Source organism: Oenanthe melanoleuca, chromosome 3 (assembly GCF_029582105.1).
Source record: "Oenanthe melanoleuca isolate GR-GAL-2019-014 chromosome 3, OMel1.0, whole genome shotgun sequence".
Taxonomy (NCBI): Eukaryota; Metazoa; Chordata; class Aves; order Passeriformes; family Muscicapidae; genus Oenanthe; species Oenanthe melanoleuca.
The window spans coordinates 34,451,171-34,470,366 of record NC_079336.1 but is presented as its reverse complement, the minus strand read 5'-3'; the positions used below and the strand labels follow the sequence as shown (position 1 = coordinate 34,470,366).

The following is a 19,196-nucleotide window of genomic DNA, read 5'->3' as shown; positions in this document are numbered from 1 at the left end:
TGATGGCACCATGCATGCAAACTGCCACCCTGGGGAAGGTGACAAAGGATGTTCCTTGGAGCTTGGTCCATGTTCTGTGCCTCTGTGAAATACTTTCTTTATGGGGTCAGTGTCCCTTTGCCCCAAAGGTCTCTGGGTGCACACTGAAAGGAGTGTTTCTCTTATTCTGAGGCTGAAGTGGGGGCTCTCCCTCTGCGTTCCATCCATGGGGGAGGTTGGTGCTCAGTCTGAAAAGGTGGTGTCTGTTTGCAGGGTCTTCCTGTCAGATTCCTGCTGCATCAGACCTTCCTTTCATCCCAGAGGTGACCTAGGAGAGGGAGAGGAGGAGCAGCTCTTGCTTCAAAGGGCTCCTGCTGATTACATGGGGTCAAATGATCTGTCCCAGGCTCTTGTACCTTAAATGACAGAGGGAATTCAATTCAGTTTTGAACTGAGCTGCTAAATGGAAATGGCACTTGCTGAGCTGCCATAAGCCTTCACTGCCACTCACACAGAGTAGGGCTGGGGCAGGAGCTCTGTGTGTGTGATTCTGTACCCCATTAACCTGCACAGGAATGCCTGAAGCTGTCTGGTGGTGATGGTACCCAGCACTGATGCTGCCCAGGAAAAATGCTTCCCCTTCGCCATGCTCTCCCCACCTCTTACCCACCCTTCTGCAGATGCAGCTGTGCAGTGTTTAGCAGGACATGACTTCCTTTAAAAAGAGGGAAAAGTAAGGAAAGAGGAAAGAAGAGGAAAAAAGTCCTTCCCACCAAATGAAAGTATTTTTGACTGTGCCAAAGGCAGTGTTTTGCCAAGCCATTAGCTGCTCCTTAGTTCTCCAGCTTTTCTTTAATCACAGCTGTAATGTTTGTGCTTTCTCCTCCTCAGTTCTCTGGCAGCTGACATAAATATTACAGAATGTCATTATTCTTCCCACGTCTCAGCTGGTGACAAAAGCCAGGAAAATAAGTGACTAATAGTTCCAGTACAAAACCTTTCTGCTGGTACTCTGCCATGGGAAGTGACCTCTATGTTGTCTGAGATCCTCTTCAGAGTTCCCCAGTTTGTTTACAGAAAAATGTCACAACAGCCTTACTTTGATCACAGAATGATTTGGGTTGGAAGGGACCTTAAAGATCATTTCATTCCAGCTCCCGTGCCATGGGCAGGGACACCTTCCACTAGACCAGGTCACTCAAAACCCCATCCAACTTGGCCTTGAACATCTACAGGCTTTGGGCATCCACAACCTCTCTGGGCAACCTGCTCCAGTGCCTCACAACCCTCACAGTAAAGAATTTCTTCCTAATCTAAATTTCTTCTAATCTAAACCATCTCTCAGTTTAAAACCGTTTCCCTGTGTCCTATTGCTATCAAGCTATACAGCCCTAAATCATGCAGTGGCATGATTTCAGATTGGAATTTGATTTTTTTTTCTTGGTTGGTTGGATTTTTTGTATATATATTTTTCATCTACTTCATTAAATGTTTCATTATACTGCAGAGAGGTGGTAACTCTTTACTCTTTCATGAACAACAGCCCTGGCTTTTCCATAACACCTGTTCAGATTATGTGGTAGCCCAGAAGTGACTCATACTGCACATCTAAAAAACTCCCACCAGGCAGAATAAACCAATCAATGAACTCATGCATTCCATAAATACATAGAAGGGCTCTTCCATACCCCCAGCATTGCTGCAAACTGTGGTTCCTGCCACGGAGGCAAATAATGCCCCCCAGTATAATCCAAAGCAGGATTTTTTACAGACAGGTCTCTTTTATCAGCTGGACTGCTGGTGAGCTGAGGCCCTGCCCTGCAGAGGGGAGGCAGGAGGATGGCTGAGGCCCTGCCCTGCCCTGCCCAGCTGCCCAGCACCAGCACACACAGGGCAGACAGGCAGAAAGCTGGGCCATGTGAATGCCTGGGATATGGATAAGTGCATTTTCATATTACATCTAATGTAGTAAGTCACTTAAATGCCCCTAGTCCAGGGAGGGCAGCATGTTAATAAAGGGTCGTCACCAGCAGCTGACAGTTGGTTAGCACAGATTAATTCCTAATGAAGAAAAAAACTCTTTATGTAATGTAATGCTTCTGGCTGGGGATCAAGGGTTGCAATCATCCACCCACAGCAGACCTTTAAATCCGGCTTTGTTCCTCTGTGGGAAAAACAGACAAAAAAACCCAAACCCTGCTATTTTTTAAAGGTTATGATTCAGCCAGCGTCACTCAGATTCTAATTCCAGGAGTGCTGAGCTTGTTTCCTAAAGAGTACAATATGTTACACCGTGGCCTGGTGATGCAGATGTGGCAGAGGAGGTGGTGAGAGGCAGGAGAAGGGCACTGTGTGGACCCTGTGCCCCAGGGGTGCAGAAGAGAGCACAGCAGGGCTCTCACAGCTGGAGGGATGGTGCCACTCGGCCACGGGGGTTTGGGGCTGTCCCATGGGTGTTTGTGACAAAGGGAAGGTGCAAGGAGCAGGGATGCAGCTCTACCAGGCTCTGAGATGGGCTGTGAAAAGCAGGAGGTCAAAGGAGCTTAAGCAGCAGGGGTTTTGGCAGGGGACTGTGCAGCTGCCCAGATCCAGGCAGATCCACCAGCTGCTGTGGTGGATGCACACACAGAGACTTTCACCCTTGCAGCCATCAGGAGGCTCCCAGGACCTTTATTTCCATTTGCAAGAAAGCAAGGCATTCCACTGACTCACTGATCTTCCTCTCCCTCTCTTAAAGCATTCCCTGAGAGGAGGCCTTAGGTGCTGGCTCCTGGTTACCTTCTCTCTGTCACCTTCTCTCCAGGCAGTGCCAGTGCACCCTTGCAGAGGGAACTTGCAGAGATGCTTGCACCCACCCCAGCAGAGGGTCTGAGGTATTCTGCCAAAGTTATGGGGCAAAAGCTACACTCCATGAAAAGCTAAATCCCCTGGAATACCAATAAACAGGGTCAAAAATTACCAATTAAAAGGAAAATCACTACTGTATACCCTGTGACCTAAGGATATGGATACAATAAAACTGCTTCACATTCAGGAAGGTAATTTGTACTTTTGAGGCCTGTTTTTTTACTACATCTAGTTTTATAAGTTAACTGATAAGAATCTTCTTATTAATTCACTGATGATCTGAGGAATTTTAGAATAATGTCTTAAAGCAAGAATTATTCCATTTTACTTGAGCATCTTGTCTTTTACAGAACACCGACTTACACAAAATAAATGTACATAAAGCAGGAGAAGCTCCACAACTTGTGGCACGTGGACAGGAGAAGGCAAAGGAGACCTGTATCTCCTGAGCAGCACGGATGCTCAGCAGGTGAAATGGGATCCCTCAGATCCTGGGGCTTTCTTTCATCTCTTTTCTGTTTCACCTTGTGCCTCTGCAGCGATGCCAAGCTGCGGAAAGCAGATTAAATCTGTAAGAAGTGTGAGAACAAAGTGAGGTCTGTGCAGGCAAAGGACTTCAAACAGGGAGAAAGGCTGGTGGCAGAGATACTGTCATAGGCAGAGACTTCAAAAGAGGCACAGCAGGTGATTGAATTTGCAGCTGATCAGCGTGGCTGGGGTGTGAGTGAGGCTGAACTCTGCAGATTTCTATTTAAATGGCTCCTTAGAGTTTTTGCCACTTATGTACACTGGTGTTAAGGGGACCTGGAAGAGTCTGTTCTCATGTCTGGGAGCATGATACTGCCCCTGAGGCCATCTCCCCAGCTCCTGAGAATGGGAGGACAGGGACACCACCCCTGAGAGACTGTAATTCCAAGGCAGCAGCCCAGCCAGCAGCACCCCCAAACTGCTCTGCAGCCTAAACTGCACACTGTGGAGAATGAGAGGGGTGGGAAGAAACTCCATGGGGCTGCTGCCCAGGGAATACATGTCCAGCAGTCCCTAACAGTCCCTAACAACCAAAGGTCTGTCAGCTGATAGTACCTGGGCATGTAAAGAAGGCTTCCCAGCAGGCTGCCATGCAAGCAATGCAGGCTGGGCACTAATGTGAGCAGAGAAAATCATCAACATCCCCTCTCTGAGCCTTTTTCACACAGTTTTTTACCAGTAAAGTCTCTGAGCAGCTTTATTCTTCTCAGCACAAAGCAAAAATCCAACTACATTTTACTCATGGACAGCTCTGCATACGCGGTAATGGAAATCACAGGCCACATTTATAGCCAAGAGAAAATTTGTGACATCAGTACAAAGTGAGCAGCGAGATGAAAACATCCAATTATTGACATCAGAGATGAAACAGCCCCATTAGATCATCTTAATCATCTCTCAAAAATGCTGAATGTTTTCTAATACTTTGTCTGGGCTATGAAAGAAGTTACTGTGAAAGGGATGCCAGTCTGAAGATTGTTAATGGCTTTTTTGGCTCTGGCACACTGCACTGTGTCTTTAATGTCAAATGGAGAGATAAGCTCTCTTAAGGAGCTACAGAAACCATGTGCAAAAAGGATGTACAGATTAGTAACAACCTCCAGCATTAGAAAAAGACAAAAAAAACCAGACAACATTTTTTTTTTAGAAATCTCAATATAATCTTGAGTTTTGCAATTTTAAAAGAAAGAAATCTTGAAGAAAAGTTCACCAACATCTTCTGTCCCAAAACATGCTGCTTTAGATATGTTTGCTCTGTATTTTTTGAGGTTTATTTAGTTTCTTTGCTCAGCCTTTGCTCAGAAGCTGGGGAAATGAAGAAAGTCGACAGAAGGAAAAAGTTTAAAAAAGCTTTCAAGGAAAAAGCATGAAAAGAAATATTTAATTGTAGAGGGAAAGATTGCTTATATTTTTGTTTGGTTTGGGGTTTTTTTGGTTGGGTTTTTGTTTTTGTTTGTTTGTGTGTTTGTTTTAATGTTGGAGAAGCAGCATTCTCAGAGCTCAACTCTGGGTGGTAGCATAGGACACCCTGCACTGACCACTGATGACAATCATGATGTGTTCCCATGCATGTTATGCTCTGTATGTTCAGCCTGAACTTGTGGAGAAGATTTCTGATTTTCCTGGACTGTTTCTGGGCTGACATCAGCACACTGTGCTGCAAAGCCATAAACTTGCTACTACACATGCTAATGGTCTGCTTTTTGGGTCCTTGCCCAGAGCATCTCATACCACTATCTCCCCTTCTATTAGCTCTGGATTTCTCTGAGAAGTAATGACATTATTTTCCTTTAAATATAAACCATTCAAATGCTATTAGTATCAAAACTCTGACAACAAATTCACTATTGCCAGAGATGGAGTGGGAAGGATTTAGCCTAAGAAATCAGAGCCCATTTTCTGGTGCCTGAGAGTTCAGTGAAGGAAAGAAAAACTGTCATTCAAACCAAAGCCATAAACAAACCTACTAATGCCAGGCAGCTTTCCATAGCTGGAGAGTGATGCCTTTTGAAGGGGGAGTGAGGAAGGAGGGATAGATATATTTCATTTTGGGGTTTTTTGCATCTTTGGGTGAGTTTTACCACTCATGGGAGCTGCTCAGCTGGCTCTCCTGAAGCCTCCCATTACCCACACGTTGGAGCAAGTGTGCACTATGGCAATCTGGATTTTTTTTTTCACATTTCCCCCACCCTGGGCAGTGAGCATCGTTTCCAACCCTCTGCCTTCCCCAGAGGCTACAAGGAAGGTGTCATTTCCTTCCAAATACAAACACACATCCGTATATAGTCTCTTTTGTGCTGGGGTAAACTCCTCTGATACACCAAACTCTTGACAAAGAACTCCTCGCTGACCCACCCTGGTCCCTGGGCTTCACAGTGTGGCCATTCCTGAGAGCTCCCCATCGATGGGATGGGATCAGGCAGCTCGGAAATTAGCTGTGGAGCTGCTTGTGGCCAGCAGGTGGGAGCCTGCCTGCACCGATGCTGCCTGTTTTGTGCTGCTGCTGCTGCCTGGTTTTATACTGCTGCTGCTGCCTGGGTAGCTGCCCCCAGCACTCAGCACCACAGCCTCACCCCTGCCTGCCTGACTGCCACCCTGTCCCCAGTGCTTCCCATGTCCCTGCCAGCCCCAGTGCCCCCGTTATGCTCCAAGAGGCAGAGACCCAGCCTTGGTCAGTGTCACTTCCCAATGCAGCTGCCTGTTGCAGAGCCAGAGACTCTGGCAAACCAAAAACACACAGTTGGTATTCCAGATGGAAAAATAGAGTCAATAACAGCAAAATTTCCTCCTTTCTTATCCTTAACCTCCACATCTCTGTACTCCAGTGGAAAGGAAAGTTGCAGGTGATTCTGTTCTGCCATTCCAGGACTTGATCTGTCTGTGCAGTGCTGGGTGTAAGGCACATCCCATCCTGTCTCATCCCTGAGGTCAGCTCCCAGGTGGGGCACAAGCAAATGGCCCTGGTGGCAGAAGTGGGGCAGCCCTGATGTGGACACAAATCCTGGGGACAGGCAGCTGCTCAGGGCCATGCTGTCCTGCTGCTGCTGCAGCTTGTTCACTTCTGCTTACCCCGGCTTGGATATGCCATGGAATGAGAGCAAGAGGTTGAACTAGAAAGGGAATGTAGTGGCTATGAGAGGCTAAAGAGGATAAATCTGTGAGAGAAGAAATATGTGCAGAAATCAATGATGTGAGAAACCAAAATGGTCATAGCAAAAGCTGTATTAATTATGTTTGTTTTTTTGTCAAGGCTTTCCTCTCCTATGGTCTATCTAATACTTTTTAAAGTCTGCCATCTGCTAGTGTGCTTGCAACAAAGTGGACATCCAATTTTCTCTATTTTATCTGAAAATGAATCCATGTAAGGTAAAGACTGCCTCTTCTATCTATTCCACCTCAGTGAGCTGCTGAGACCTTTCTGACAGATCTTTTGTGCCTCAGTCCCCCTGGTGATGCTCATATACTTCAGTGACTCTTTTCAATGGCCTCCACACATGATGGCTTTAGTGGTACATGCATGGATTCATATAATTGACATTGACCTGGTTTGGAATGGGGAAAGAAGAAGCCATGGTGAAATGACGTGGAAAAGGTTAATGAATAAAAGGGCTGGCTTTTTCTGTAACACAGCTCACCTAACATGTTACAAGCTCTGCACACCTTCATTTTCAATGTCTGGCACTGTTTTCCCTAGGCAACTTCTGCTTCACAGCAGGTCAAGGCATCTCTGACCCTGCTGAGTTAGCTTGCTCACCAATGGCTTGGATGGAGGTGCAGAGGCCTCCTCAGCAAGCTCACTGATAACACAAAATTGGAGGAGTGGCTGAAACCTCAAAAGGCTCTGCAGCCCCTCAGAAGGATTTTGGCAGTTTAGAGGGATGAGCAGAGAACAACTTTCTGAAATTCATCAAAGGCAGATGCAGGGTCCTGCACCTAGGGAATGATAACCCTGCACAAGTACAGGCTGGGGGCTGATCTGGCTGAACTCCTTTTTGTGAGATGGAGAACTGCTCTCAGCAGTGCTTGGCAAAGGACAAGCAGTCTCAATAGTGACAAGCTGCAGCAAGATACAAGGAGAAAGCTGTATGAAAAACTCAACAGTACAAGGTCCTGAGAAGCCTGGTCTAGTTGGATCTCTCAGGTTGAAGGCCAGAAAGTATCACCAAAACTTTTTAGTACATTGTATAGGAAAATAGGCCTGTTCACTAGTGTATGGTCATCAGAAAAGAAGCACTAACATCAGGACTTCCTCTTAAGGCTCAGTTCATACTGAACAACAAATAATAAATTCAAACATCCTTGCAAACCAAAGGGAAAAATTAAACTCATGACATGGGATAAATACATCATCTCCAGACAGTGGTTGTGTTAATAATAAGTTAATAATAAAATTTCTTGCTATAGCAAGAAACCAGAAACCAAGACTGTTGGTTTCACATCCAATGAACCGAAATTGCTTTATGACTTTGATGTGAAAAGAACCTATGAAAACCCTCAATTACATCTCAAGAGATCAATGATAATTTTGTGCTTTGAAAAGGAACATCAAAATGATGCCAATAAAAGATTTTAAATTGTATGAAGACCAAAATTAATAAACTATCTATTACAAACACAAATCTATTATGTCACTAAGACTTGACAAATAGTAGTTGTTACTGACCATGCAGTCTGAGAAATGACAGGATTAAAAGCCATGAATTCCCTCATTTTGCAGAGGGATAAGCAGGATGCTCTAACACTAAAGAATCTTTACATACTAAGCTTGGTCATTTGCCAATGGCAGTGATTGCTATGCTATGCAGTTATCTGTTGATTCCTGTACACTTGCAGTCAATGTCTGAAGAACAAGACCCCTTATTAGCATTTTATTTCAGTTAAATATTACAATCAAACTAATGGTCTACTAATTGCAGTCTTGTCTCTTCCTATATTACACCATATGGTATCTGCAGACAACAAACAGAAGCTAATCTGGTGGAGAAACACAAAGCATTTTGCTATATTCAGCCCACTATTTCTATAAAGACACTGACAACAGCAGTAGGACAAACTGAGCAAATCAATATTTTGTTAAATTGAGATCCTGGGGGTGACTCCAAGAAATAGATAAAAGATAACCAATGTGCCTCAGATTACGTCTGTCGAGGGAGAATGCTTGACTTTTTTGTCTTTATATAAAAAAAATACAAACTGTTATGACCTATTATTTGTTTAGGAAACTATTTGGCCAATCATTATGTAAAAGTTAGCTGTTATAACATCCTGCCCTCTGAAGTTAATTCACTGCCAAATTCAGCAAAGTTTGTCACGTCCAAACAAATTAGAGCTCAAAAGCAATGTTCAGATTTATCACTTATCTGGTGCCAATGGTTCTCAGCCTGTCTCACTGAGTATTTGATCATCTAATCATCTCTTTGTTATGGCCCTAGTATTGGACTTCTCCAGATTCATCCCTGTTCGAGAACTAGTCCAAATCCTTTAGAAAATCATACTATCTTCAGTCAATAAATACATGCACAGTGAAGCAAAATTCACTGCTATTGTAAAGAAAAAAAATCAATTTCAAATTTGTATTTCATGGTCTTCCAGACACTGGATCTTGTAGCAAAATTAATAAAGCTACTTTAATAAATCTTTAGCTTGATGGATAGAAGAGAACTCACTTTCAAGGCTTGCCCAGTTTACATCGACACATAAAGAATTAATAAAACCTTCATGCTTCATATTCTTGCAATATTCCTTTTTTAAGCACAAAAGCTAGCAAATTTTGCCTATGCTTTTTTTTTTAAACTCTCCACTAATGTCCAGATTTTCTCCTCCTTATCCTAAAATTATGAGCCACATTCTTGACTGTTAGATACAGTCTATTATCTACGAAGAAGACAGTTTTGTAGTAAGCTGTGGTCAAATGGCAGTAGTAGTTTCTGGGCCTTCCCCTGTGGTATTCCATTTACTCCTTGCCAGCAATCTTCCAGTTTTTCTGGTCTGCTTCATGCTGTTGCATGCTTATTCAGGAAGCAGTCTGTGTTTTATTCCTGCTTTTTGTCAAGAACAGCATAGGATAAAGAACTAGCCTCTTTGGGGAGATAACTGCATTACCTGATGAAGATTTGCCATTTACAGCCATATTCAATATGGAGGAGTTTATCCAGTTTTAAAATGTTTTAATATTTTTCTTTTTTTAATTTTGGTACTCTTTTGTAGCAGCTCCTCAATAAAAATGCCATGTGGTGCAACATTAAATGCCTTACAGAAGCACATCACATAGCTACATTTCCTCTGGCAAACACATTCTAAATTAATCAAAAAAGGATTAACTTGGAAAGATCTATTTTTCTTTAAAGCCATGCTAATTGACATTAATCAAATTACTCACTAACTCTTCATTTATTGAGTGCCATATCAGCCTTTCCAATATTTTGTCAGGCTGAGGGCTGTAATTAGTCCAGTTGTTCCTTTAATCCCCTCTGAATATTGGCAGAACTACTCTCTTATTAAGCACTGCTGCCTTCACTGAACTGCTATTGACAGTTCTGTGGATGTTACTCATACCCATGTCAGCTTTTGCCTTGAGATGGCCCTGCTGCAATCTCAGTGTTTGTGTGTAAGAATTTCAGATTCATCACCTTTCTTTTTCTTCCATTTTGTTGTTGAAAAACATTTGGAACAATTTCTTGGTCGATAGGCAGAGGCCATTAGCATATTGCTGATGAAATTCCCCATGGTGTGCTGCAGATGAACTGTGAGAACAGTAGTGGAAAGTGGGAAACCAGTTTTAAGCTAGGGTTGTATTGTAAGAAGTGTACTTATTGCAAAAAAATCAGAATGGCATGGGCTGGATAGGGGGACTAAGGACCAGAATCTAGTAGCTGGAGTGAAATTAGTCCCCTGTCTACAACGTCCAGGGTATAACTTTGATCCAGTCTGAATGCTTTCAAATCTTTTCATTCTGAATCTTCCAACAGAACTCCCTTTAAGGGAGCAGTCCCTCCTAGTAAATGAGTGTACTGTGGGGATTGGGAGATACTGGGGAGCATCAGGGGAATCTCTGACATCCATAGCATCCCAAGTCTGCCTTCCCTAGTGTATCTGCTAGCAGCAGACAAAAGTCCTTTCCACCAGGCTGCACCAGGCTGGTGTGTAGTTTCAATATTTTAATTCAACCCTGTTGAACTGCTGACAGCAAAGTATACTTCTAAAGGTGTCTTTTTATCTCTCATTCACCTTTTACTCTTTCTTTGGTATCTCTTCTTCAGTTTCAGTAGCAGAATCCCCACACAAAAGGTCAGGTGCCCCACGTCAAGCAGGCACAAAGCCCTAATCCAGCTGAGACAGCTGCAGGGAATTGCAGGAGGGGCTGGAGCAGAAGGACACAGCTCAGCACGCAAGAAGCATCGTCTCCCAGGCAGGGCTCAACTCAAATTTGGGTTGGCAAACCCAAATATGCCTCCACGGGCACGGAGACACACCATGTGGGCAGCAAAGACACGTTTGGTGGGGAAAGACATCCCTGAGGGAAGAGCTCTGAAGGAAGGAGAGCAGCATTAATGACAGCCTGGCTGGGGGGATGTGGCATTGTTATTTTTTTGGCAGTGAGGAGCTGCATTAGTCCCCAAGCAGTGCAGCTCACTCAGGCACATTGTTTGCTGGAGCCATTCAGGTTTCTGCTCAGTGCCGGCTTGGCCTATTTCCCTTTTCTTTGATGCAGTGCACAATCCATTTAGGGATTTATAGCGGCTTAGGGGCCCGTGTACACTGCCTTGTCTCTATCTGATTTTTATTCTGTGATAAGAAGGCTCAGGGTCACGGGTTCACTGGCACTCCTTGCCATTCAAGTTGCACGGAAATCTAATCATTCATTAGTGTTTATGGTTTCTTGAGGTCCATCAGTGTCCTCATCACTGCTTGGAGAAGTTCCAGGGTTTGCCACAAGAAGCATGTGAGTCTGCTCTGGTGTGATGCTGTAAGCAAGGGGTGCAAGGGACACCAGAGAGGGGCAGGATCATGAAAACAAATGTGATAACAAAGTGCAAAGGCTATTTCTGATAAAAACCTTAGCCAGTAGAAAGTGATGGGATTTCCATCCTGATGCACACTTATGCCAGTTCATATCATGATCTTTAACAGTGAAAACTAAAATCCTCCTGTTTGGACATTTTCTCTGGTCAGTAGCTCCCAAACTCTGCTCTCCACAATCACAGCACATCTAGCTACAGCACCTCTTGTGCCTGCAGAGGAAATACTGTCTTCTGCATCTTTCTGGGTGGCCTTCTTTAATTTTAACCATTCCAGTGTAAATACATATCTTCATACTTCTCTCATCCTCCCAGCTTCCTGGGGAGTTTGATTTCAAGTCATACAAAAAGAAGAGCTATGAGAGCTAGGAATGCTAGGAACAGCCAGCAGCTCTGCTGACACCACCATAGTGAAACTCTGCGGAAATGCCACTCATCCCTAGGTTGATCAAATTCCATTCCTCATCTGTACTAACATCCTCCTTGGATATGGTTCTGTAATCCAACAAACATGAGGGATCCTGCTGATATATTTCACCTTACACAGGGTGAGCCATCTCCTCCTGTGAATGCCACAAAGAACTGAAGTATTCTTCTTAAAAAAGCCACAAGTAATGGATGCGGAAACTACTAACTTCATATTAAGCCAGATTTTTAAAGTCTCTGACAACACCCATGATAGAAGACACTGAAGAAGTAAAAAACTATTTACTGACTCTTGTGCCCTAAAGCACAGAGTACAATTTCTGAAAGAAACAGAGCTGCAGAGAGGAAATAACTTTCCAGAAGTCAAGCAGCACCCAACCTGTTATGCAGGAACTCTTGTGCTCCTCCAGCTCCCACAAAGGTAAAGCACAGCAGAGATACAGTGACACAGTTGTCCATCAACAGCTTTTAAAGGCAGACACCTGCTGAGAAGAGGTTAGAACATCTAAATGCTCCTTTATGTGTGCCTGCTAAAGCTTGATTATAGCTCCAAAAGTATTTACATGGAGTGTGCTGTGTATTGCTGCACTTTTTGAAGCTTTGGGAAGTTAGTTAAATGAGAATTTCTGCTCCCGACAAGTTCAGTACTTTCAGTAAATTGTTGTCTCACAGGCAAAAATGAAAGTCTCAATTTATTCTTCTGACTGTGTTCTCATTTTTGGAGATGGATAGATTGTAAAAGAACTAGATAAATAGTTTACTCTTCTGGAATCAAATGGAAAAAGTGCATATTTAGCAAATTATAATCGTTTGGTTGTGCCAAATTGAATGAAAATTTTATTTTTGTGACATTTCTTACCGTGCTTCGTTAATGAAAATCCAGGAAATCCAGGATTAAAGTCCTGAACAGCCTGGGAAACCTGCATTTCTATGCCTCAGTAATTAAGTAAAAGCCCAAGACCCTGCTGAACTCCTCTGAGGAACACCGTGATCAAAGTGATAAAATCCTTGAGCCAGAGAAGCACCACCAGCTGGTGGGCACTGAGCTGAGCAGCAGCTGGGGGTGGCATTCCTGAGGGGAGATCAAAGTGCTGTGAGTGAGGGCAGCTGCTGGGGACTGCCCTCCAACACAGCTTCAAACCTTATTCACTGCTACTTACTCAAGAACTCGATTTCTTTTACCTGTCTTATTAAAGATCATTTGTTCGTCTGCCTGAGATGCTTTTACATTTTTCTTGTGGATTATCATTTGAATTCACTCCTGCTCTGACCCAAATAAGCCTGGTATCTGGCTTCAAGCACAAAAGCATTCCAGGAAAGATGGCTTCTGCTATAAAAAGGGAATAGCTGGCCTTCCCCACTGCAAAACTCAACATTGCTCAGTTGACTACCTGGCTACAGCCCATCCCCAGTTCTTGGGCTATTCCTGGATCAGCTTTGAGGGATTTGATGCAATCATTTCACATTTGAATGGCTATCTCCTATCCATAGAACTGCTGTTAAAGTTAGGAAAGTCAACGGTATTGTAGCTTTTCCATTTTAAAATTTGCTCTGAGACCTGGTGAGCATCAGAATGCAGGTGGAAAGTCAGTACTTAAGTTATACTAGTTGGGTATCTGGAAAGCAGAGTGTATGTTAAATTTTATATTTGTGAACACTCATTTGATGGGTCAACAAGAAAAAAATACGCCAAAGGATTACCAAATCAAATAAAACTAAATAACAAATAAAAATGCAAATATTTTGACACATATCTCCAGGATATTCTCACCAAATAATAGCTAATAAGATAAATAGTGAAGTCATTTGAGAGGATTGCAGTCAGCTCACAGCTAGCTCACAAAATGTAGAAACAGATGAGCATGTTAAAAAAACTGTACACTGCAAATTATTCATTCTTTTAATATTTGGTGTCCCGAGGGTTTTACCTACTGAATGAAAACAGTACTATATCATTAATATCTAAATATTCTAATGGAGAATCCAGGCAAAATTTATTGTCCAACTGCTCAAGATCAATACTAAGCAAAACTGGAGGACAAACTTTTTGGAAGTTGTTTTGTTCAAATTTTCTGTTTTATTTTTCTGTTTTATTTTTCATATACAAGGCACCTGGCTATATCTCTTCCTGCTCCTGGATGTTTGAAATTTTGCATTTTTAAAAATTCTGATATGGAAACTTTCCATTATTTTTTCCTCTGGGAAACCAGAAAGAAAGAATGCTGGAGGTGACCTTGGGAAGTAATGTAGTCTAACCTTTGGTCCTATGACAAGATCTGCTATACCTATATTTCTAATGATGGCAATTGCAAACCCTCTCCACGTAATCTGCTTCAATGCTTCCCTGTCCCTATTGTCAGAAAACATTCCTAGTATCTCATCTAATATCTAACCTCATTTTTCCCTTGCTAATCTCTCAGTCACCTTTTTATTCTGTATCTCATGGCCATTTAGAGCAGAGTATTTTTCTGTTTGAAGTGACTTTACCTACCTGGAGACATACACTGTGCCATTCCTACCCTTTCCAGCCCTCCCTTTGGGTTACCACCCAGGTGGTGCACCTTCCCTGCAGGTCACTTTCACAAGGTGTTACACCTTGCAGGCTGGGAGTGAGTCATGGGTGGCTGCTCTTGAGCAGGTACAGCAAGATAAACTGAGCTAAAGCTAGAAATGTGCTGCACCAGTCCTCCAGACATTTCAGCAAGGCCATGCTTCTCTGTCTTGCTTAGGAGAGTGCTGTGTGAGATGGTGTGGAAAACTTACCTAAATCTGCTGCTTTTTCCCCAGCTCTGAAGCCTGTCAGGGAAAGAAGCTTCCTCCACATTGTCCTAGGTTACAGTGTAAAGATATGCCCAAAGGGATGTATTCTATCACCATCTGCTGAAAGCAGGTGGGGCAGTGATTATTATCTCTGTGGAGATATCCTCTGCTAATGGGCCATCTGTTAAAATCAGATGGGGCAGTGTTCTTTATCTTTCCCATGACCCATCCTTCCTCCAGGAGCATATCTTCAGTTAATGGGCCATTGAGTCCCATTGCACGACTGATGAAATTTCATCACCCCATTGGGAGATGCTCCACCCAGGGGGAGGAGCCAAGCCTTTCCCACCTAGATAAAAACTGAGATTTGGAACACCAAAGCTGCCTTTACTCACTGGTTTCCAAAGGACAAGAGGTACCAGGATCACTGCCAGGATTTCTACAGGGTCACTGCCAGGATTTTTATAGGATTGCTGCTTTGAGAGGACCACTTCATCTGGACTGCTACCACCAGCCTAACTAGTGGGGTGTTAGGTTGTATTCTGACTCTGTCAGTGGTTTGGTTTTTTTTGTACTATTGCATGTATTTTAACTTTTTTCTCCTTTTTCCTATTAAATTGTACTTCTTACTTGGAGTCTCTCACTGGTTTTGATTTCAAAACCATCACACACACATGTTTATTCCTCAGGCACCCACATCTATCCTTCATCTAGGCATTTTATTTGGGGAAATTTGGAACTTGTCTGATGAATTGTTCCAGGATTTTTCTATTAATTGCTCATGTTCGAACTTTTCAATGGACAACAATCCAAAAAAAGAGAAATTGAACACAGTTTTTTGCCTCTGTTAGTGAGAGGGTAATTGTTTCCCTCCTCTCCCATGTACCAAGGCATCTCCAGCTGTTTTGGGCAGCTAAGTGAATTAATAACTATCCATTGCTTGTCAATCTCCATTGCTCCTCTGGTGTATAAAAAGGAGACTAGTAATTTTAAAATACATAGGAATAAAAAATATATTTACATAGGTTATTGAGACTGAGAAGAGCATATCTAATATGCCCACAGGTGAAAATAACAGTTATTAAAATACTTTTTATCCTCCTTGAGAAGGATATGTGAATTGGTGTAAATGGAGTGCAGGTGATTTTCAAAGTTAAGTGGGTACAACTTCTTTAAACAGTAGCACTGATCAATCATCACAACAAACTGCTGGTGGTTGACTGCTCATCTCTTGAAGCCTGTGTGAGTTTGTGTAGGAAACATTTTACCCCCACAAATCGTGAAGTTGAATCTTTATTGGTTGAATGAAATGTTACCGCATTTCAGTGTGCCTTTCCCATGGATCCCAAGGCAGTGTAAATGCTCACCAAAGTCAGTAAAGCCACAGCAGCTCAGGCCAGGTGGAGATCTGCTTCCCAGGGTTTGTAGAAAGGGATGGGTGACCTGACCAACTGCTCTGAGTAGAAATCCCCAGGTAACAGGCAGAGGAAGAAGAGTCTGCTCAGCAAAGGGGTGATGGTGTTAGCAGGAACAGGAGAGGTCTCCATGAGAAGGCACAAGTAGGAGCCAGAGCTGTGAGGGCTTGGGGGAGGCACAGAGGAGAAGGAGGATGAACATGGAGCTGTGGAGGGTGTGAGCTCCAAGCTGGTGGGCAGCATGGCTGGCTCAGCCTGTCCTGTTTCTGCCCATGCTGTTCTATTTTCTTCACCACAGATGAGGATCTTGCCAGCAACATGAGAGCTGACAGACCAGGCCCCCAAGTTCTCCTGCAGCTCTGGTGGGTATTTGCTGCTCGATTTTGGCAGGATGTCTCCAAAAATCCCTGTGCAGAGGGCAGAGCCCTCTCCCCCATTCTGTCCTTCCCTGTTCCTCTGAGCACTGGATCCTTTCCTGACACTCAGCAGAACACAAGTGGTGAAAGTACTGACCACTCTGGCCAGAGCACCACTGGATACTAAAGTAATGTAGAAGAACATACAGGATCAATGCTGCTCCTAGAGCTAAATTTTTTTTCCTGTAAACTGATATATGTTTATTAATACTTTTCAATGTATTGCAATGCTTGTAAGAAACATTACTGCTACACAGATAAGTTTGGTGATTAAAGAGTTACCAATGACATCAACCTGACCAAATGCACTACTTCACTTAACAAGGCAGAAATATATATGTATGTGCCACAGGTATTTGAATAGGGTTCAATTTAAACCAATTAATAAAATAGCCTGTTTGGACTAAAATAATTGTTTTCTGAGAATACGTGAATTCGACACTGCTAGAAAATCCCTGCCATCTGACGTAGAAGGATTTATAGGTTTAGTGGAAATTGCTTTCCCCACTGTCCAGATTAAATACTGCAGGATGATTTTTTGTATGAGTAAACATCCTCCCAATAACGATCAGACCGATAATGTCTTAAAAAGAGAAACAGGATCTACATTTAGGTTTTCTTTTTCTTGTATGGACTATTTCTGGATACAGGACCTTCAGTTAACATGTTGACTGTCCATAAAATGCATTTTAGCATCTTCCTCCTGCTGTGGGGATGGATTTTATCCACTGAATGCAGAACCCACCGCCAAGGAAAAGAAATACATGAGGTATACAAAAAAGGCAGGTGAGTCTCATTTTTTTACATTCAAGTAGTTACAGTTTGGATAAATGTAATGCTTTGAGTGATGATAAAATGAGCTTGCATTTGCAGACTGTGATCTCTCAGGCAAAAATATTTTCTGTTGTTTCTTTTGCCAATGAGTAAGTTTTAATGCATTTTCTACAGTGAAAATCACTGCTTCTTTCAGAAAATAGGTTTCTGAAGTGTCTCAAAGTTTGAAAGGCTACAAAAAAAGAAGTATTTATATTTATAGTGGTTAAAATGTGATAGACTATTTACATGAAAGTGAAAATGAAATTTAGGTCCGTGAGAATTGTTGCATTCACTGAAGATTAGATGGACTTGAGATCTCAGATAAAAATATTCAGAATCTGTTTTATTCTTTCAATGTAATTTGTTTTAAAGACCTTTTAAAAGGAAAAAAGTGGAGTCTCTCATCAAGGCAATGGTCAGTTATTGGAAGAAATGGTGTATTTTATTAATATGCTAAAATTATTTAAAATATTGTCTACTCTTTGTCTCTCTATCTCTCTCTGACAAAAAGACTATGCTATATTTTGCTCTCACTATCTTGTAGACAGCCATTTTAAGAGGATTTGAGTTGAAGGGTTTTTGCTACAACTGAGTTCTGATAATTTATATTTTATTTGGGAAATATTTGGAACTTGGTGTGAGGATTTTTATGCTCAGACACAAAACATGTTACACCTGGAGGAAAAAATACCTGTTTTTTTTCTTTAATGTAAGAATATAGCTGACACATTTAATTTTGTTTAAATGCTGTGTACTTCTGCTTGTGACAGACTGAACCTGTGTTGTCTCTGCTTTACTATAGTGCTGTTCTCTAAAGACTCAGTATCATCATCAGTACTCCAAAGTGTGTAGGGATGGAAATGCAGGAATGTCACAGTCTGAGGAATTCAAACCACTCATATTAGCCTTCAGAAAAAAAAAACAACAAAAAGCTGAAAGGAATGGAAAGTGCTGTGCCTTTTATCTTCCTACAGCCCCTTGTAGCAGGTGAGGGGCACCTTACAGAATGACTGCAGTGTCCCACTTGATACCTGGGGATCCATGAACCATTTTATACCTTGGAAGTGGCTTTAGCACTGACACCACCTCCATGGAGGTATAACTGGCAAAATGGATGCAGTGCTCTCTTCATGACCAGCCCCCAGGGGATGCATTACCAGAGGCAATATGGGTGCAAGACAGGCCAAAATCTCTTTTTTTTTTTTTTGTTGGAGCTTCATGACAGTGACAGCAGAGGTGTTGTGTTGGCTGTGCAAGTTAAAGGGATAAGAAGCAAGGTGCCACTGTGTGAGCTGGGAAGCACCCAAGGAGAGGAATGTGTGCACACTGCCATCTTCTTATTTATCATCCTTAAGGAAAGCTCCACACTGCACTAAATGTAGTGCAATTAAGTGAGAATATAACAAATCAAAGCAGAAAAGTGTTAAAAACGTGTGACAATGGAAAAGAAATACTATTCAGTAAATGCAGGAGCTGCCTCTTCACCCATAGTTGTACATGAGGTGCAATTGTTCCAGGGTAAGCCCATCAGAAAGCCCTGAGGTGGTGTGGCTCTGGAGAATTGGCTCCACTGCCCTCACATAGTGCCCAGCTGGCCTGGGAGGTCACTTCTTGCCTTTTTCTTCATCAGTAGGGCACAATGATGTTGAGGAGGGCTGATGGGGAGAGAGGAGCACAGCTGGCCTGTGGCTGTAGGGCTGTCCATCAGCAGTGCACACCCTGCCCTGTGATGGGGCAGCCTGTGAGACACCCATGTAAGGTAAAAACAGATGATCATGGCCATCTATAGGATGACCAGAGGACTTTGGGATTTCCTCCTAAGCACAAAAAACAAACCCTTCTGTACCAAACCCTTAATCTTCAATGTCAAATCCAGAACAGGACTGCAAGTATTTTTTAACTCTGGCTTCCATCCATTTGGTCCTGTTTTATACTACCTTGTCTCCTCTCCATCAAGGTATTTGTAGGTGGATCAAGCCTCCCTTCATCTC

At 42.7% G+C, this 19,196-nt stretch overlaps 1 protein-coding gene across 1 annotated transcript in view; it reads left to right on the top strand.

Moving 5' to 3' along the window:
- The first annotated feature begins 16,955 nt into the window (after window positions 1-16,955).
- Window positions 16,956-19,196, top strand: part of LOC130251120 (gamma-aminobutyric acid receptor subunit rho-1) — a 29,839-nt gene continuing 27,598 nt past the window's right edge. The window contains exon 1 of the mRNA XM_056487509.1: window positions 16,956-17,175. Within this exon, the coding sequence (XP_056343484.1) occupies window positions 17,054-17,175 (122 nt within the window). The 5' untranslated portion in view covers window positions 16,956-17,053. The remainder of the gene's footprint in view (window positions 17,176-19,196) is intronic.